The sequence below is a fragment of the Zonotrichia leucophrys genome, chromosome 3 (assembly GCF_028769735.1).
Source record: "Zonotrichia leucophrys gambelii isolate GWCS_2022_RI chromosome 3, RI_Zleu_2.0, whole genome shotgun sequence".
Classification (NCBI taxonomy): domain Eukaryota; kingdom Metazoa; phylum Chordata; class Aves; order Passeriformes; family Passerellidae; genus Zonotrichia; species Zonotrichia leucophrys.
Window position 1 is genome coordinate 3,426,085 of NC_088172.1, and position 21,575 is coordinate 3,447,659.

The 21,575-nt window shown below is 38.9% G+C and overlaps 1 protein-coding gene across 1 annotated transcript in view; it reads left to right on the plus strand.

Moving 5' to 3' along the window:
* The first annotated feature begins 941 nt into the window (after window positions 1–941).
* The window catches only part of MMS22L (MMS22 like, DNA repair protein), a 94,508-nt gene continuing 73,874 nt past the window's right edge, over window positions 942–21,575 (plus strand). Inside the window, exons 1-10 of the mRNA XM_064710087.1 lie at window positions 942–1,197; window positions 2,252–2,439; window positions 4,495–4,620; window positions 7,795–7,847; window positions 10,612–10,699; window positions 10,801–10,978; window positions 12,705–12,798; window positions 14,767–14,897; window positions 18,178–18,291; window positions 19,326–19,505. Of these exons, the coding sequence (XP_064566157.1) occupies window positions 2,261–2,439; window positions 4,495–4,620; window positions 7,795–7,847; window positions 10,612–10,699; window positions 10,801–10,978; window positions 12,705–12,798; window positions 14,767–14,897; window positions 18,178–18,291; window positions 19,326–19,505 (1,143 nt within the window). The 5' untranslated portion in view covers window positions 942–1,197; window positions 2,252–2,260. The remainder of the gene's footprint in view (window positions 1,198–2,251; window positions 2,440–4,494; window positions 4,621–7,794; window positions 7,848–10,611; window positions 10,700–10,800; window positions 10,979–12,704; window positions 12,799–14,766; window positions 14,898–18,177; window positions 18,292–19,325; window positions 19,506–21,575) is intronic.

Below are 21,575 nucleotides of genomic sequence, written 5' to 3' on the forward strand. Positions count from 1 at the left end.
ATGCCCATCTCTGTGAGGGAACATGGAATGAGTGAACTGAGAAAGCTGAGGAGAAGAAGGGAAATGAGGTTCAAGTAAAATCTAGACAAGAAAGACACCAGAGAAAGGTAGGGGACAGTTGCAGTACAAGGGAACTTACAGGAAAGATGGGCCAAGACTAATTTATAACAGCATGTAGAGACAGGACAAGGGGGAATGAGTTCAATTCGAGAGTAGGTTTACATTAGGTGTTAGGAAGAAATTCTTTACAGTAAGGGTGGTTTGGCACTGGAACAGGTTGAACAGCGATGCTGTGGATGCCCCATCCCTGGAGGGGTTTTAGCCCAGGCTCTGAACACCCTGGTGTGTTTGAAGTCACCACAGCAGGGTTGGAAGTTCGTGATCTTTAATGCCCCTTCCAACCCAAGCCATTCTATGGTTCCACGATTCTGCGGGCACAAAGAAGGCAACTGAACAGCAGTGGCAAGACGGTGGCGTTCATGTGCCAGGTGGCCAGAAACCACCTGTGGTGGCGGGCCCGCCAAGGGACACCCAGCCGAGCAGGGAAACCGGCCGGCCTGTCACTCCTGGGAGGAGCGGCGGGCGGCGCTTCGCCCTGGGCTGGGCGGGCCGGGACGAGGAGAGGGAGCGGGAGAGGAAGGCGGGGAGAGAGAGGGCGGGAGAGAGGGGGCGGGAGCCGCGGCAGGAGCTGGGGCAGGCGGGGCAGGCGCTGCCATGGCGGGGAGGAGGCGGAGCGGGCGGGAGCCGGGGCAGGCGCTGCCGCGCCGGGGCGGGAGGAGGCGGAGCGGGTGGAGGAAGCGGGGCTGGGGAGGAGCGGCCGGCGGCCAATGGGCGCCTTGGCGCTTGCGCAGTGCGCGGCTTGCGGCAACGCGCGGGCCGTACGGAACGGGAACGGGCCCGGGCGCGGAGCGGCAGCGGCGGCGCGGGCGGCGCGCAGGAACCGCCCGAGTCCCTGTGGCGCCCGCCCGAGGCTGGCCCGGCCGGGAAGCGCCTGCGGGCAGAGGGCAGCGGCGCGGGGCCCAGGCGGTAGACGTGCGGGTCGTGTTCGTGGGCGCGTCCCGACGGCCCACAGCGCTGTTCCCGCCGCTTTGCAGCTGCTGCCCGCGGATTGCAGCCGCCTGGAAGGTTCTGCTTGGAGGACCAGGAGGTGCTTAAAGTGTTCATTTGTTTCCGCTGCATCAGAGATGTGGTAGACAGGTATGGAACGGATGGGAGCTATGGCCGGGAAGAGCTGCCCTCTTATGTACTGTTCCCCCAGGGGTTTCTGTCCTGTGGGGCGATTTTGGTTCCCCGAACTGAACAGGCTTTCCTTGGAGCCCTTGTGGCTGAGAGCGTTCCCTTCAGCTGTCCCAACACCCCTGCACAGGGTCTGGCTGTAAACTGGAGCACAGAAGTCATTCTTTTCCTGCTTTCCCAGCCGCCTGCTCCACAGGAATGTGAATAGAGAAAGTGAGAAATGGAAACTGTTAATAGAGAACGTGAGAAAGTAGAACGTAAACTGTTTTCTTCTTTTTTTTTTTCCCCTTGGGCATATATTTTAGTTAACTCCAGCCATTGTGTTGACTAGATCCGGCAAGGGCCATATCAAAATCTACCAGCAAAGAAGTTGAAAACTTTAATTTAGCATTTTAGTTATATTGTTTCTGCATTTTTATCGGACTCTGACACCTGTTGCCTAGTTCTGCTCTTTCAGTATATTGTATAAAGTATGAATACAGTAATATCTGTACAGTGAACTTCTTTTGGACATGGTAATCCTTTTTTGGTTTTGTTTCTCTTTTTTTTCAGATTACTAGGTAGTTAGATTTTTGTTTTTAATATTGTGAGCCTCTAGTACATGATGTACTTCCATAGCATAGCTACTCTGGTCATAAAATGCAGTGTTGCTGGAAGTAGCTTTGTAATGCATTGCTGCCTCATGTTATAACCTACTGCTAGTCTAACCTCATCACTAATTAATTTAGAGAGCCAAACCAGAAGAAAATGTTTGGGGTTTTTTTGAGTCACTAATGTGTCTCCTCGAACAGGCTCTGTTCAGTGAGGAAGATGGGGTTGCACAAAGGTGCAGAATTGTGTGACAGAGCATGTGACCATGATTGCCCTTCTTGGTGGCTTTTACTTCAGTGTTGCAGTTGGTCGGATCTGTGTCCTCACTTGAGCTGAAGGATGATGTGGAGTTGTAACAATGAGACATTTATTTGAAGAAATGCTATGAGTATTTTTGTATTTAACTTTTTTTTTTTTGGGCCAGGTGAAAACAATGGAGGATGACTGTGGTGCTTCCTCCACGTCCCCATTTCTCACTGACAGCTTGGAGCTGGCGATGGAAGTGGAGCATGAGAGCTCAAGGCCGGCTTTCTTTTCTTGTGCCTTTGACAGCCAAAATGGAGGGAGAAGGTTCTCTGCAGAGTCTTATTTAGCAAGTGGGTCTCTTAAGAGGTATGGGATTTTTTGGAATTACAAATATAAAAGCCTTTTTAGATGTTCTTTCCACTCATGTTTGGTGCTGACAGGTTTCCAAATCAGTTTGTTCTTCTGTTCCTGAAATCAGCCTGGTGATACCAAAGTGGGAAGCGCTGTTGTGTTGATAAACAGCTTTGAATGGTGCCCTAGATGCAGTTCTTAGCTTTCTGAACTTGCTTTTAAGATACTGTAATGGACATTTACAAGCCTGTTAGGATAATTGAAAACTGGCCTGTTGGGCAGCAGCATCTGAGATCGCTTGAATTTCTGTGGAGCTTCAGTGCTGCTTTTCCCAGTCATCTGCTCTAATAAATGCTGGCCATTTTTCTCTCTTTTCCACTCTGTCTGGCTTCCCCAAATTTCTGGAGCTGGCCCTAGTAGCTTCAAGACCATCTTTCTCAAAGCTTTACCCTTGCATGCATTCTGGATTTAAGGTTCTGATGTCATAGGCATAGCAAATAAGTATTTTCTGTGAGATTTTAAAATGTCACTTTGGTTTAATTGTTACCTGCCTTGCTGTCTGTCATTCACCCTAGTTTTCTGTGCTGTTTGCTCATCTTACAGGGGTTGTCTTGTTTTCTCTACAAAAGCTTAATCTTTCTGTCTGTCTGTCTTCCTGCCAGGCTTTCTATTTTGTGTTGTTACTTTTTTCCCCACCGTGTTTTCTGTAAAGGCTTAAGGGGGGGGGGTCCACTGCACCTCCCTCTTTCTCTGCCTTATCATATTTTTAGTTGCATTAGAGCACGTTCATTCAAATTTACATCAAGTAGATGATTGAGGGATCCTGTATCTGCATGAATATATCAGTAGTGGATTCCACATTGACAAGGAAACATCTCACCTGAAATTGTTTCTGTCATTAAAACTCACTGAGGAGCTTGTATGTAGACAGGTTTCCCAGTCACTAGAGTTGTGATAACGCTGTTCTTCCACTGTTTGTTCATGTTGTCTACCTGGATTGCAAAGTCCTGGAAAAGCCTCCATGTCAGGGACTCTTCTGTCATTGTTGCTTGGAACTGGAGTAGCTGGATTTGATTGCTAGGGGCTTCAAAACAGTCCAGTGTTCAGAAAGTTACCAAGTGAATTAAAGTGTTATGGAAGGTTGAGCCAATTATTCAGCAGATTCTCTTTTTGCCTCTGAGAATGAAATTGGAACTAGTGCATAGTTCAAGCAGAATAAGAACTTGGTGTGTAATATAATGGAAAGTAAGTGCTTGCCTGGTATATCTTTTTAATTTTTAAAATAAAAATAATTTTTACATCTTAGAGAATTGAGCTGCCTCTATGTGGGATTATTTTATGAAAGGCAGCTGGAAAATTCTGAAATAATTTACCATGCTGTCATGCAGTTTGCTGCAATTTTTTTTTAATGCATGGTAATGAAACATTTTTTTATTTGCACAATTATAATGTTTTAACAACACAAGTGTCTGATTTTCTCCACTTTGAGTAAAATGATAATTCTGGTGTTATTTAATTTTTCTTTAACAAGAGCAAAGGGTAATTATGGCCTAGTGTTAGCTTGAGTTATAGTGACAAGGTACCATTTTGAGCCTCATCTGTTCACCTGCCTAAAAGTGTGCTTTTAGCAGTGTGTTCAGTATAAATATTATTAAATGAATAAATGTATGTTCTAGCATTAGTTACTAGGTATATAGTGTGCCTTGAGACAGATCCTGAACATACAGAGCAGTGGATTATCTTACATAGCAGCATCTTCTCTTCACAGTCTGTGTGTTGTCTCAGCCCCTTTGTAAGTATGAAAATACTTCAAGAGGGTAACTTGTTAATTTTGATTTCCAAAATCTGCTTGTGACCTGTGGCTATATCCTGTTTTTACTTTTGAAGCTAGGAGTTGTATTTCTATAGATCCTATTGCTCTAAAAGGTACAGCTGTCTTTGAAACATCTGTCGTGTACATGTTGCTGATACATTCAGAAAGTATTGGTGGTACATAAGCCAGCTGTAGATATTGTACTCCATAGGTTTATTACTGGCAAATGTATGAATATTGTTGGCTGTATTTTGCAGGGTTTTGCTGAGACTAGATCCTTCTCCAAATGACTATGAAGAAGATACAGTGGAATTGTTTGGCTTTCAGTGGGTTACTGAAATGGCATTAGTTGAATCCTGTGGATTTCTCTTTGGATTACTTAGGTATGATAACATTGTATTTTATAATTAATCCACATCTGTAATTATACCTTCTGTAAGGGTGTTACAAACTTCACATTTAAAACACCATAAAAGACTGGGCTGTGCAATGCATCTAAAAATGATTAATGCTGTCTGTTTAATGCTTCAGTAAGTGATGGATAGGACACAGATGGAATTGCAGGAAGAAGTACATTGTGTCACAGGTTCTTAATATTATGTGACTTATTATTAAGTTTCTAAGTAGTGTGGTGCATATCTGAGGCATCACCAGATAAAAAAAATTAAGTATAGTTATTACAACAGAGTGTTGGGGTTAATTTAGAAGGCTCTATCTTCAGAATTATATGAATAGACTATATAAAATTTCTTTGAATGAGATTGTGCTGCCCATATAATTGAAGTTGTCTTTTGAAGATTTTTAGTCCTTTTTGTGAATAAAGGAAAGTGGAGGTTAAAAATCAAATACTATAAATGCTGGATGCAGTGCTTTCTTCAATTGTTTGGATTAGGATAGCTTCAGCAATCTCTTCAGATACAGTTACTCAGTGTTTGACTAATTCAATGTAGGTGCTTAATCTGGTCAATGCAAATACACAGATCACTGATAATCCTCTTTTCTACTGATAATCCTCAGGATGTACAGCACATACAGAGTGGATGGGAGAGGAGCTTTTGTATGATTTCACAAATATATATGGTGTATTCCATCGGCCCTTTCTTTTGGGATTCTTCCATCCCTTTAGGGTATGACCAAGGGCATGATGTGCAACATGATTAATAGGGTCTGGCTTGTGGGAACATGGTGACATAGATGACTGGAAGTGTATTAAAAGCACTGTTATTTAGCTTTGCTTGCTTGATGCAAACTTTGACCTCACTGTGTTTTTTAAAAAAACCCCAGAGTGATTAAGTGGGAGATAGGAGTACAATTTAGTTAAAAGTTTCAGTATTTAGTCTGATTTTTTTAACTGGTCATTAACATAAAATCACTGGGCAGTGACACAGGAATGTTGAATTAAATGGCTATTCTTAAAGTTTTTTTCCCTGTAATGTAAATTGCTCTGTAATTGTAATAGAGATGAACATAAGGCATAATGTGGTTTTTAAGTTATTCAAGCTGTGCTTTCTTTAAAACCTCCTGACCTGGTAGGAATAATGGATTTCAGCTAACTCTTGGCCAAGTGTTTGGTTGCTAAGTTGTCTTTTGGTGTGACAAGTTCCTCTGCAAAGGGGGATGTCTCTGCAAAGACATTCAGTTCATTTGTTTCAGTCATAAAATGGAACACTTTCATTTATAGATCAGTTGACAACTAAAAGTAGAAAAACTGCTTTTTCTGCTTTTTCCACTGTGGAAATTGAATGTGTTAAGTACAAGTTATAGTAGTTTTTGAAGATAGGGTGGCTGTAAATAGTTATGTTTATGAAGTAAAGGTAATATCTATGTTTAAATGTATGCCTACAGAAAATTAGTCTCTTTTAATGTCTGAGATTATACTTAATATTGTAATTAAAAATTATTTGCAGTTTTTAAATATTGTAATAAATAACAGTATACTGCAGAATTGCAAGTTAAAATAGTAATTGCATAGTAAAAATTTTACTTACGGGTTTTCATGTGAGAGAAGTGTGAGTCAAAGTGAATGAGACTATGTAACCATTTAAGTGGGTATATTAATATAATATAGATTTGATTAAAAAACAGGAGTACCAGTTTATCTGTCAGAATGTGTAATTACAAATCAAATGATTTAATGATTAACAGCCATGAGGATCAATCCTTGAGGTACAAATGCAAATTGAAACTAAAATGATTTATTTAAATAATGGTATTTTTGTTATGTTCTTCTGCCCAGTTTGTGCTTTAATTTTATCAGCTCATTGTGTTCTGTCTTTGTCAATCCACTGGAGAGTATTTTTCTTTTTTTTTTTCTGTCACTCCTTTCTTGTACCTTCCTTCTCTAAACACCAGTCTCAGCAGCCCTGTTTCATAAAGCCCTCCTGCTTCAGACTTCCTTCCTTTTTTCGTGGTTGAAAGCCTTGAAAAATCCAGGCAGAAATTCAACTTTGATTTCAAAACAGACAAAAAACTCTACAACCCACCTAAATGATGGAAGGGTAGCTGACATGGCTTTATCCAAGAAAACAAGATAGAGTGAAGGGAGATCATTTTACTGTCTGTATGCACTTTAATATGCAACTTACAGCCTGTAGTTTTGTCTTTTAGATGCTTCTTGTGTCTTTTAAATGCTTCCTAGTTTTCAGGGTTTTTTTCATAAGAACATTTGATTTGTGTTAGATCCAAGTAGCCTATTTTAGAATCCTTCAGTAGTTATTGCTTTGACTGTATAAGAAATGAGACAGAGCTCTCTCCTCAATTTATGCAGCATTTTCTTTCAAAAGTCTGTCTGACACAGTTGTGCTTTTCATATATTCAGTTTAGTACTGCTTTATCTCTGTGGAGATTCTGCTGGAAGACCACTTGCAAATAACAGTTGTTACAGAATATGGCCAAGTGTTTACCTATGTTACAGCTTTTAAAAAAATATTCACTTACAGTGACACTGGGCTTCTTTAAAAATGTTCTCTTTCCTCTCCAAAACTGAACTGAACTTTAGCTTTTCTAAAGACACCTCCTTTTACTCAGCTCTTTGTGTTGCTGTTTATGCTTTGTGCTGGGGTTCAGGAGCTGATCACGCTGAGCAGGAACGGGAGAAGCTGCAGGCAGGATGCACTAAGGCACATTCACATTAAAGTGGATTCATTTAGTACTGAGTGTATGCCATGAGAACTGACTTTTAGGTTTAATCTGTGGTCAAATAGGAAGCTGAGTTATGCTTATGGTAAGATCACTTGCAGGGAATGGCTTTTGGGGGTTTTTGTCTGTATTGTTTTTTGCCTTCCCCAATATTCAGACAATTGTTTGGGGATTTTTTTACTGTGTTTAATGATTTATAAACATGCACAAAGTCTACTCAATGTCATCCCTTCACACTTGGATATGTCCATTGCCTTTGACTAAAACTGTTTTCTGAGTTACATTTCCATAAGCTTTTTCAGAGCTACAAAGCAAGAAACAGCTCTTACCTTTCTCTGTTCTATTTTATGTTTACTAAAGTGGAGTTAAACAACTTATATCTATATAAATACCCTAAATCTTTGTATTCCTTTAATTAGGGAACAGATATACAGACTGGAAAACCTAGTACAAATGAGTTCATCTGATTTTGGTAAGTTTTACAAATTTAATTTGACATTGCAGTAGGCAACTGACTACCTTTCATTAAAGAAGTAAATTCTCACAGTTCGTGCTTGTGCTCTGACTCTTGACCAAGGGATTTTGGAGTGTGCCTCAGAACAGCTCCTTTATAAGCAGCATAAACCTGCAGTTAGGGTAGAAATATAGGCAACCAAGTGAAGTAAAATAGTAGGGAAATAGATAGAGTGGAAATGCTGGGAGTCAGTTTGCAACCAGATTTGTTTGTAAAGGTAGATGGACAGAGCAATCCTTAGGGAGGCATTTTGCATTAATTTGACTTAAGGTGTCACCCCTAGAGCAGAACTCAGCAAAACTATTAACTCTTTCAATTAAAACCAGAAAATTTCATTGATCATCCCAACAATTATTTTAACTACAAAGGTAGTGGCTTGGATCTTTTTTCAGTGTTTCATTGGCTGACATTTAAACAAGTTAGATTTGGTTAGTTTTAAGTTATTTACAAACTTAGTTTATCTTTGCAGTAGGATCGATAAAATGGGATCACTACAAAATGCTTTCTTTCAATTAAATTCTGAGGCATGAGAAGCAGCATGTTTCTGAAGGATTATTGCAGCCTTGGGCTTATTGTAAGTTGAAGGCTGAATTACTTAGCAAGTTGAGAAGTTCAGTAATTACTCAGAAATAGACTGTCTATAGTGTCTTATTACAGATAACATGCTAGTGTTCTATGAGTGAATATTTTTACACATTACTATTGTTTTTTTAATATTGTGATGTTCTGCCATTTAAATAATTGATGGGAATTTATCATCAAGCTTCTTTCATATGCAGTTCATCATCAAGAAACTGTTCTGTAGGTTTCAACTACAGAACTGTATGTTTCAACGTCAAGAAACTCTTCTGTGGGGTTTTTTTCACTTAAATTTAAGCACCTGCTTGGTTGCATTCTCTTCTTTGTATCCCATTCTTCCACTTGTCAATGAAGCTAGTAAAATGAAGAACTTGAATTTTGTGCTTTGCACCAGGCTTTCTTTCTGAATCAGAAGCAAGTCACTGATTCAGCTGTGACTCAGTTCCCCCTTTATAGAAGTGGATTAGTAGTAGAAGGGTGTCATGAGGATTGAAGTATTTTAAATGGTCAGCAGGGTGATGTTAGTTATTATTGATGTCTTAAAAAAATGTGCTGTCGCCACTGTCAAAATGCTATTTACGAATTTTGGCTCAGTAAATCTATGTTGTACTGTGTGTTTATATAGATATCAATATTTTGCTTTAAATTTCATTTCCTATCAGTCTTGATGAGCTTTGGAGACTTTGGACTGAGAACTGTGTAATGAAGAAGGCATATGAAAACACTGTAATATAAAATTCTGTTTAAACAGTTCTGAGAATTTAGGATGCAGTATTTGTTATTTGTACAAATCAGCAGTAATATCTATAAATAATTACTTTAAGAGTATCAATTCACTCTGTTCCAAACTTTTGGTTCATTGCCATGGCAGATGCTACGGCTTCTGGTGTGGTGCAGGTAGGCTGTACACTGGAATATTCTGGATCTTGTACCAGTTGGTTTGCTTTGCCAACTGAGTGTTGTTGCTCAAAAGATGTGGAGATAGGTTTGTATGCACAAAGCTTTATTTTTGGCATCTGTAACAGGTGTCATATATGAACTTCCAGAACTTCCAGGTTAATTGGAGGAGATGGGGGAAAACAAAAGGGAGAGTGAGAGCAAGATTAAAAAAATGGGAAGACTCGCCAGTGGTCAGCTGGGGAGAGGAGCAAGGAGAACTGTCTTTCCCTGGCTCTGCAGTCCAGTGTAGTAGGTGACCAAGAGTTTTTGCCATGCATCTCCTCTAGGGTGATGCACTTTCATTTGGTCCTGCTCAAGGCCCTCATTTGATGCTTGCATTGAAGATGCTCTGAATAATCAGCATGTGTTGTAATCGTGTTGCAGGCTGACTGCTTGTTAAGCTTGTGTGTGTATATGTATTGTTGGGCAGTAGTTACTTTGTTTATTATGCACTAATATAAGCTAAAAGCTACAAGGCAAGGTATAGGAATAAATAAGGAGTGATTCTCACACAGTGCCAATAACTTCCAGTGAATCTCTGCTCTAATGGGGGTGTTTGAGCTTGTAGGTGCAAGGTGAAGGTGGTAACACCATGAGAGCAATAGCTTCAGAGAACAAAGGAAAGGAGACATACAGCCAGAATAGCTGCCTGAAAGCATACAGAGCTGCAAGTGAAAGGCAGGATTGTGAATGGCTGGCTCTTAGCATTATACAGCTGAAGGTTCTGTGCAACAGTGATGCTTCCAAAGAAAAGTTACAAAGCATATTTACAAATAAGTTCACATTATTGAACTTATTTGTACCTTATTACTGAACCTTATCACAGTTTAAGTCTGTCAGGAGGAAAGGGTACTGACAAATTGTTTTACCCATGTCTTTACTGAAGGTGTCTTGGAAGCAGTCAGGAAGCAGGACAGTAGGGCTGAATGATTTCTTCTAGCACTGAGGGTACTTACCTTCACCTTTCCTGAGTGTCTTCTCTTCTGTCTGTATCTGGACATGTGCCTGAGATGATAAGACAAAGAATGGATCTCTCTGGCAAAATGACATTTAGAAGTGGGTGTTTACCATCAGTCACCTCCCAGCTTGTCCTCAGAGGATGTCTTTCCAGTGGTCTGGTCTAATTACTGTGGAGAATGCAAATGTTAAAAAAGTCATGGTGTGCTTGTCATCTGCTTTAAGCTGCTGATCTCTTTTACTTCAGGTCAAGCTGCGCACTTGCACTCTGAAGCAGAGAGGATCAGGCATCAGTGTCTTAAATTTTTGCATTATGTGAAAGTTTTCATCTTCAGGTGAGATTTACACACATTTTACTGAATTGGTTACTGAGCTTTGTGTAGCTGCTACTTACCTGTTTTCTGATTGTGTGTATTGTATTTTTCTGTACATTCAGGTATCTGGAACCCCCTGAGGTGGAAAATGATAGAGTGCTGCATCCTTATGAAGAACTAGAAGCTCAGTTACCATCAGTGTTGGTGGAAGAGCTTCATGCTTTGACTGTGCATGTTGGTCACCTTTGTGAGCTTCCTAGTAATGTCCTGGCAGCATTTACTATTCCAAATCAGGCAAAGGTTGGTGTCTTTTTAAAATTTTATTTTTTTATGTGGCATTATGAATTCAACTTGAAAAATTTTGCCTTAATGTAGGTTAATCTTTTTGGTTTGGTTTTTTGCGTTGTTTTTCTTTATTAAGTGCCATCCTTGGTAAACACAACTAATTAGATCTGTATTTTCTGTTGTTTTATTTATCTATTTTCTTCTGTAACTTTAGAATTCTTCCTGTAGTATACAAATGATTGTACCAATTACAGGTAGATAAGTAGGCTTGAATTAGCATAGCTTGTTTAAAAAATTCCTTGGTGTTTGTCTGTAGTAATGTTTAAAATTTCTGAGCATCCCAGCAGGAGGGGCATTTCTTTAAAAATACATTCTGAAATCTGACTCAGAATGGGAAAAGATTCTTATAAAAGACAAGTGCGGATGTGGAAGTACTACTGAAGTGTACACCATTAGGATTTGTGCATACACATAGCTAATGCTTTCAAATCTTTTATAAAGACAGAAAAGGAATTTCAGGCTTTTGTTGTATAAACTAGTATCTGGAGAGGAATAATCTGCTGAGAAGCAGCATTTCGGACCTTTATTTAGCTTGTCACTAGTGGTTGAGCTGATTAAAAACAGTAATTTCAAGTAAACTTTAGGGAAGAGAATACTAAAATTTTGGAGTTATTTTAAGAGCTTATTTTAGCAACTTTTTTGTGCAATTGAAAATGCTTCTCTGTAAAGAAAAGGTTAACTAAGGATGTTGTAATTTGTCAAGCTCGAATCAAAACTTCATAAACAGTCTCTTACAGACAGAATTGTAATGAAATTTTTTATTTCTTTTTTTTTCTTGAACTGAATGGCATTTGTACGTTACGTTGTATTTGATCATAGATATTCATAATGTTCATTGCAGTCCATCTTAGAATGTCAAGTCCAACCATTACTCCATCATCTCCACATTCTCCACTCAGCCGTGTCCCCACATGCCACATCCACATGTTTTTGAACACTTCCAGGAATAGTGATTCCACCACTAAACCTGGGCAGCTTGTTCCAAAGCCTGACTGTGGGATCTCAGCACCTCAGGACTGAGGTGCCGAGTCACCGAGACCACCCTTGGGGGGCTCGGGAGTCCTGGAATGTTCCAGAAGTGTCTGGTGGCTGCACTTTGATCCTACACAGGAGACGACACCTGTATGAGGATAGGAGGATTTCACCGGGGTGAATGGTGAAGGGATTAGTTAATTAGAGAGTGAAACACAGGGTTTAGGATTTCTGTACAGGGGGGTTTAGAGAAGTAAGATGGAGGAATTGGGGCCTGTCCTGTCCTTCTTCTTCTCCTCCATCTTCTGTGGTGATGGTGGCACTTTGGGATTGGTCATTACTAAAAGTGCACCGGGCAATAAGAATAAAAAGGATTGGGGAAAAATGATAAATATTGTACACGTAACCATGGGTATAAAGATAGGTGACCGCCCGGAGGGCAGGAGAGTGTGCTCATGGCTGGCTGCTGAGCAGAGCTCTGTCGGGCCGAGAGAAAATCTTTTAGATAAACAATTAATAAACACAGAGACCAAAAGAAGAACTGAAGCCTCTTCTCGTCCTTTGATACGCGGCTGCCCCAAGGCCACTCCGGGCCTTTCCAGGCCCCTCAAACAGCCGAAAACCGGACACCTGACCACCCTGTCTTAGCACAGTATCCAGAATTCACTAAAGAAATGTTCAATATAAGTAAATATATTTCTAATCACAGGTCTTTCCTCCATCATGGCACTTACTACATCTCCATTTGGATATTAACTGGCTGGTATTAGAAGTTCTTCATGTACTAGGTGAAAAACTGAAGAGTAAGTATGCAGGCCTTTTTCTTGAACTTATTCTTTTGCATATGACTTACCTAATTTTCCCATCTTGATTTGTCTAGAATAAAAACTACTGTTGCTACTTTTTAAGCATAGCTGTCTGTATTTAATGGGGTAAAGTCAGATATGGTAAAGGTAGGTTTTTTGTGAATCATTGTGCAGCTCAAATTAAATAAAATTGTATTAGGAATTTGCTCTGTCGAAACAAAGATCACAGAGTTCATACTCAACTGATGCAGCATACTAAATATTTAATAACAATGCACTTCCTGACATCACAAATAAAAATGCATTTACAGATATCCAGAATGCATAACAATGAATGGCAATTTGGTGACAACAATGTAGGAAAAGTGTCCAGGCATGGACCAGAAAAAGGATTCTCGGGGGAGAGAATTTGCATTGCTAACCATGTGTGGCACTAAGAAAATATTGGGCAGAAGAAGAAGCCTCAATCAGGGGAGCTTATAAAAGTACAGAAAGAAAAGGGCAAGGCAATATCTTTAAAAAAAAAAAATTATAAGGCTTTAAAAGGGCAAAAAGTAAGTTGATAAGAGTAAGCTGTTCATAGAAGTTAGATTAAAAAGGTCATAGAATGCAACTGAAAAACTCAATTTCAGAGTAGTTCAGTTTGCTGAAGAATTGTTAAAATACAGAAGAGAACTTTATTTGCTTTGTGAGGCTTATATCTGTTTTCTATGTCCATTCTACCAAAATAAATCACAGAATTGTGTTTTCTTTTACAATTGGTGCGTCACTGCAACCATACCTTCCCTCACACCTCGTGATTATAAGTTGTGAATATAAATTCCATATAGGAATTGCAACAGTTGAAGTAATGTTGAGGTATAGAAAGAAGGCACTATATGCTTACCCCAGTAACCCTGTGTTGAATGTGAACTCTTGGATTAGCTTTTGCCTGCTCCAACTGCTGTCACAACACAGCCTTGCTCCCATTAACACATTTTCTCTGTTTCTACATTACTGTATAGTGTGTAGGTTGGCTTTTTGTTCCATAATTCTAAGTTTCTGTTATGATCCATTGTGGGATAGTGTGTTTGCCTTTTTTAGAGCATTTTGGAGAAAGGATAGTGAAACTGTTGGAGGCAATTTATTTTCCAGAATTCAATATTTATTTCTAGATAATGTTCTGAGTTATAATGCAGTCATCTATCTTTGTAAGAGAAAGCTCGTGATTTTTAACAACAAAACTTACTAGTCAAGACGGTCATATCTCTACTTACATTATCTTGCATTCTTATGTGCTTAGAATTTCCTAGGTTTTTATCTCATTCTGTAAAGTGTTCTGAGTGGAAACTTCACACTGCTGAGAGCAGTGGCAGGATAGTGGATTCAGGGCTTCACATTGTATTTACTGGAATAAAACACAGGCACACTCTACGTATTGTCTGCTCCACTGATGTCAAGGGAGATGTACTGTTGAAAAGCTTGTGGGATAAGATCTTACAGCCTCTTAACTTCACCATTTTATCTGTTAATGCCTACAAATGCTCAAGTTGGAACATGATCACGCCAGCTTTCTACATCAACACATCCAAAGGAAAGTGTTAGACCTCTCCAGAATTGTTTGTCATCAACTTGCAGATCTGCAAAACATGTCATGATTCCAGAACATGCGCACTGCCATGTGACAAAGAGGAACTTGCAGATAAATAAATCTTTATTCCTCTGCAAAATCTGTGCCAGTAAAAGGCTGTAAAGTGCCAAGCTTTTTTACTGTCAACCTGAATAATACCAGATTTCAGTGCAATGATGGAGATTAGCTTGAATTTAGGATGAGCTTTCTCACATGAATTTATAAATTAAAATTACATACAGGTCAACAAGCCCATTCTAAAATATATGTATATCTTAGAAGAGAAATCCTGTCTGTTTTATGTTGCTAGAACCAAACCTAGAACTAAACAATTCTACTTTTCTTTTGTATTTTAGGACAAGTTGTATATGCTAACCATTTCATTAATCTAACTGGAGAGAATCTAACCAATATCAGTTTATTTGAAAAACACTCTGGAAATCTCGTATCTGATTTAATAAGGTTGGCCATCAACAAATACACAAAGGTAACTCTTTTTCCTTATACAGGCCATGGGCAGTTAGATGCTTTTACTGGGAGCCATATGAATTGGGTATTGCAGCAGTGCATGGATGACTTCTTAGTGCTTAGTTGTAAATGTTACGTATGGCTTTGTATTTCCATGTTTTAAAGAGTGTTATTTGTTAGGAGCTCAAATTGTGTTATATTTATTCATGACCATCTGGCAGTTGAATGAGACAGTAATATTGAAATGCACTGTGTACAGAGCAGAAGTGAGTGCCACATTTTCTAAGTTCAGTATTCCAGGTTTAATGCCAAACATGGCACAGTCTAAAAGGTTTAGATAAATGCAAAAAAAAAAAAGTCTTTTCAAACTCTCTGAACAGGAACAAAAAGAGGATAACTCTAATCCTGGCAGTAAGCTAACTGGACACTTAGAGAATGTCATATTACAGTTTATTGTTGCAGTGTGCCTATTCCTACCACCTCATCTTTCTGTTAGAGCACTTCTGCATTTGCCATGGGAAAGCTTTTCTGTGTCTTCTCTTTTCCTTTTTCTTTCCTTCTATAGCTGCAGTATTTTTCTCACTTGTTTTGAGCACCCCAGAGCTAGAAGGTCATAATAGCCCCATATAGCAGCCAGTAGAAGAGCTGTGTAATCTTTGTGTCATTGTGAAACCTGCTTTAGATGGACATGTGTGATCCATGAATTCAGGACTGAACTCTAAGAAAAAATAGCAGTGACCACTGTATAATTTGTTTTCCTAGCACAAAAGCATAAGAAATAGTCCCTCTTCTTCATGTTACTTTTGAGGATGGGGGAAATGGCTGTACTAGCCTTTGATAACTTATAAAATACCTTCCTGTAGAAAACTGTTACTTTTTAAAATCAGTTTTGATCTATTAAATTCAGATAATACTGCAACCTTCTCCCCTAACAAAAGGCAAATAGATGAGAATAATATTTTATAACAGAAAATTCAAATAGTATCTATCTGTTTAACACAGTACTTGATGGTAGGCTTGAAAATTTCAGATGATAAAATGACAGATTCTACATCCTTTCACAGAGCCATGTTACAAAGAGAGAAGATTGTTTTGCCACTGATTTTTCTTAAGCTTTCTCTAGGCTTGGACCACATTGCTTGAATTAGTTCTATTTGAGATTAATTTCTGAAGTGAAGCTTACACTTGAGCTGATGCCTCCTATAATATACAACCTTTCTGTCATCCCATAATGGAAATAGCATTCCTCAAAATTGTTCCAAATGCAACTAATACCCCTAGTAGGTGGTACCATCAGCTCATCACTAAAACATGTCCTTGGGCTTTTGGCTGAGAAACATTCATGAGTGCAGCTCTTAACATTTGTGGATATCCTTGGAAGGAGGGACATGAACTCCAGCATTCCAGACTCATATTTTCTTGGGCAGCTCTGATTGGTTTCTTGGGCAGCTCTGATATCAAAGTGCTTGACTTGGATCACGCACTGACTCCAGTGTGCTCTGAGACATGTTTGGCAGAGAAATATATATCTGTGGATGTCTTGCTTCTGTCTTTAGCAGTAACACCTCTGGCACCAGAGCTGTATTGTCCCAACAGCGCCACAATTTTGGGTATTAAACATTCTTACCAAGACACTGAAATGAGGATGTTGTGAGAGGAAATTTTTTCTTTCTTTCTCTGAAGAAAGCAGTTATCATGGCTATCCTTAATCTAAGCAATATCTGTACGGTGTCTTGCTTTGATACTAGTACCCAGACTCTGTCCTGAATGGATATGCACATTTTCATATTTCATATTTATAATTCATATTTATAATTGAAATTATTTAAACCTGTATGAAGCTGTAGTTGTAAGCATATTCTAAAGGTGGATAATAAATAAGAAGTTTGCATCCTAATAGAATATTATACAGATTTGAAATTACTGGTGATATACTTGTTGTTCCAACTGTGAAAGTGTAGGTTTTTAGTCATTCACTCCCACTTCTATAATGTCTCACACAGCCACTTCTGTCACTGGCATTGCATATTTTGATTTAATTTTTAATTTGCACTGTTAGGTTTCCAAATTCAGAAATTATTTTAAGTCCCAGTGTGATTTGAGAATAGCTGTGCGTGAATGGATCAGAAAAAAACATGAGGATATAAAAATTCAGGCTCCACCTCATCAGATGTGGATGGCTAGGAGTTAGTTGGCTAAACTAGTCATCTGAGGTACTTTTTATTGTCACGGAAGGATTGCCCTGTGTTTGCTCTAGAGAGGTGTAGGTTGATTATTCAAACTAGGACTACTCATTGTTTAGGGATAAAATGAGTATAAGCTGCTTTGTTTTCCCTCTTTTCTTTCTACATTTCTGCCATCCTGTCCTTGCTTGAAGGTAAAAAGTGCTGAACTGAGCTATTTAAGCAAAGCTTTTCTCCCAATTTTTAATACTGTTCAGTGGGTTCATGTGTCTAAGGACAGAGTAAGTGAAGTTTTATCTATAGTATGATTATTTCAAATACAGGTCTGGTAGATCTTAAAATCATTAAAGCATACAGAGTTTCTTTATGTATTTAGCACTTCTTTTTGCTGTTTTGTTTTGTTTCACAATTGAGAGAATGTAAAATTGAAAGATGAATCACAAGAACACTATTTTGCATTTGAAATGCATCAGTCTGAGTGAATTTTGTTAAATATGGAATAGTAATCAAGTAATGTACATGACTTGAAATATGCTGTTTTCTGCATATTAAAAGAATGCCTTGCAGTAAATTTACCGAAAAGCAGATTTTGTGAAATGTTGTGGGAACATTAACATCCTCATCATGCCAACAACAACATATTCTACTTGCATTATGCCTAGTCATTAAGGATTTTTCAGTTAAAAATAACAATAATAGCTGGTAAATAATTTGAAATCTTTTTCTTCTCAAGAACATCAAGAAAATGTAATCAATCATTTTCTTTTCCCTACTATCAGACAATGAATTAGTATTTATTGTAGCTTCTTTTCATTTAGGACACGGAATGCCATTTTTGTGCGATTAAATAATGTCTGAGGGTGGATCAGAAGAAACTAGGAAATAGCACAACCTATAATTTATGTAGAATTAAGAAAGAGTCTATATTGTATGAGAGAGATGTTTGGGATGTTAGTGAAATAATGCACTTTTGAATGGGTAATTCTAACTATATTATTTACCTGAAAAAACACCTCTCAAACCAAACAACCAAGACAAGAAGAAATGTTGATACATAAAACACCACTTCAAAAATTAGCACTTCTGTGAATAATTTTATTCTATATTCTCTTTCAGGTGCGACCTTCTGAGGCTCTTGCCAGTAGCCCCTATTCCTGTACCTGCATTAAGGAGCTATGGATTCTACTTATTCAATTGCTGGACCACAGAAATAAAGGGTCTAATACAGAGGTAAAGGAAGAGTACTGTTACATGTGCAGTCACCAGATGTTCCCTTATGGCCATGAATGCACAGATCTGAACTCATATTTGCTCCAGGAGAACTGCATGCCAACTGTGCTACCTTGGGTCACTGTCCTGAAAGTGCATGAAATCCTGACTCTAGGTTTGCAGTGTGCTGTTGGGTTATGACCTAGGGCATTGATAAAGAGTGCTCCTAGTGCTAAAGAAATCAAAGCAAAGGAATATACTGTGAAAGTTCTAATACAAACAGTGATGTTTACCTATTTTTAAAAAAAATTATGTGCAGTTTCTGTGATATGTCATGCAGTGAGTCACCTCCAGGCATTAGAAACATGGGTACAGTCAGAACAGTGATCCAGCTAGCTCATGTTTGTCTTTGTTACCAGGACCCAGCTAAAGTGGTTGAAATGCACATGCAAAGAAGTCCCAGAGAGCTTCCTTAAAAGAAGGAAAGATAGGCACAGGCTGTAAGAAGTAGTAATATTGTGATATAGGCATGGGTCTGAGTCAATGAGAATTAATCAGTTTGTCAGTGCTGGAACAGACTGTGACAAAACAGGGAACTGGAATCTGTTTGCTGTCTTTTGCTGTCTTTCAGATTGATTCTCTACCACCTACTGTATTCCTCTTGGTTAGGATATTCTGACACTAGAAGTTTTCCAGAAATATGTTATAACAACTCTTCATTAAGGAACTCTAATCTTTCTATTGTGAGTGTTGGGGCACCATCCTGTCTGCATGTCATCAATCCATCAGCTTGTAGTTTTGCCTGTGAAATATTGCACTGGTGGCCCAAGCTTGTCCTTTCACATTGCTTTCTACTGACATTTGAGAGAGGACTTCTAAGGTAGCCTTGAGTTTTCTGTGGTAATACTCACAACTGCTTTTTTTATTTTCTTTAAATGACTGTCATCTTTCATTCTCTGTAAAAGCAAATTTATAAATAGGACAGTGTTGTAGAGAAAATTAACATAGGTTTTGTTATTGGAGACAGTTCAAATTACCTGTTGCATTTTCTACAGTGTTTCTGGAGCTTGGTGAACACAACCTTAAGGAATATCTTTGAACGGCCAAGTACTTCTGAAAGTGTGTCTGGGTTTGACACAGTTCAGTGTAAAGACCCACTGAGTTTTAGCTGGTGGATGATGAATCATCTGGCACCACTCTACCAGTTTGACCGTAATGGCAATCTAGATGAAAAGGTGGGTATGCCTTTTTCTGAATACCTAAGAGTTGTTGTAATTGATTTTGATCAATTTTTTATTATTTTTGTTGACAGGAAACAATTCATTTTGTAATGCAGGAATTTACATACTCCTTAAAAGAAGTTGTTTTTATGTTGGAAGTGTTAAGATGTGTTTTGTACAAGTTGGTAAATGTTCCAGGAGTCCCAGACATATCTCTATTACATACCAGATATTCAGTAGAGAACTGTGTGAAGTAAACTTGAAATATCCCAACTAGTCAGTAGCACATATACTTAATGATGTAGCATATGTTTTAAGATTGTCTGCCTGTAGCATAAATACTTCACTGGATTTCTTGTTTTAGGAATTGAGCACATGAGTTTGTGGTTTATGAAGTATAAACCTTAAATGCTGACTGTGTAATTATTAATGCCACTTATTTTTCTAAAGTAATAGCTCTGCTCTGGATAAATTTAAATCTAATTGCATTACCTTTGCATCACAAGATGTATATATATTTGTCTATCCAGCTTCATTTTATGTTGGTATGCTACCAATAGACACTGTCTAATGACTTGAATTCAAGTTTTGGTTTAGGAAACTTGCACATGCTGAGGCAATTCATCCATTTTGAGATGTATAAAAGTGGACAATTTTTCTTAATTGTCTATAGAGGAGGCTTGTTAGAAGCCAATGAGGTGGATGAGGACCCAGAAACTGTGGGGTTTGGGGTGTTTTTGGTGTAGTGTGTTTTGCTTGGTTTTTTTTCCCCCAACAGTGTTTTTTGCACTAGGGAGACTCTGGTCATGCTATCCTCTGTCATTTCTCCTTCTGTTCTTTTATGCTGTTACTGTTAATCTATTTTTCTGTTTGTTTGGGTTTTGTTTTTGTTTTTTTTGGGTTTTTTTGGGATTTTTTTTTGTGGTTTTTCTTTTATTTTGGGGTGGGGGGTGTTGGAGGTCTCTTTGTTTGATTTTTGCGGTTTTTTGGTATGGTGGCTTTTTTAATCTTCCAGCTGCATTGCCCATATTCCCTAATTTTCCAAGCATAAACTGTGTGGCATCTTCCACAAACTGGGCTTAATTGCCCTTTATTGTGAATTGTCTTTAACTATTTGTAAATTGACAATGCATATTAAAACTGGAAAGGCCATACCTTCTTTGTGTTAAAATTGGTACTGTGATTTCCATTCCTGATTTAGGATGAAAGTTTAAAACCTGGAAATGTGTTTGTGAACTGCAAATCTGTAAGAAGGGAAGAGGGATCATGCTGGTTGAGCAGTTTGGAGAACTTAAAATCCCTTTCTTTGTCTTTAAAGGCAATAAGTCTATAAATAGAAAATTAAAGAAAAGTGTTGAAATTTTGAGAATGCTTACAATCCCTAAGTAAAATTAGACTTTCAAAAAAAATTAAGAACTACTTGGATTTTCTAATCTGCAAATTTATTTTAAGAAAACCAAAATGTAGCAAAGGTGTGTTAATTCAGTCCTTGAATACTTCAGTGAGAAACTCATGACCATGTCTGTTTGCGCGAGGGCGTATGCGGCCCTAGATCCGGCTAGCATGAGGGGTGAGAAGGCCAACGCCCCTGCGCATAAGAAGCCAGCCCCCCTCGGCGTCTTGGCCTCAGGCTGGGCTGGAGAAAGAGCTCGGAGTTGCGCACGAGAGACGAATAAGGAGGTGACCACTTGCTGGGGGTGAACAGTCGGTTTATTGGGTGATCCGGAGGCACCAACGAGGAGGGGCACCAACCAGCAAAATGGCCCCGAACAGGGGGAGCGACAAGGTTTTATAGGGAAGGGGAGCTCAGCTATCCAATGGGGAAACTCAAAGGGAGGTACTGAACGTAACTGACATACACTAGAAACCAATGAATACAAAGTAAAGGAGGGGCCCCGGGACCACAGCCAACCACAACCCCCAGAGAGGAGAAGGTTCTCGAAACCTGGGAGGAGTGGGGGGTGATTGACTGTGCCCAGGGAGGAGAAAACATCCACTTATAAGGTGGGATGAGGGAGGAGCGGTCCTACAAACTGTAACATTAGCAACTAAAAATAGTATGGTAACTAGGCAACTTAACTGGCA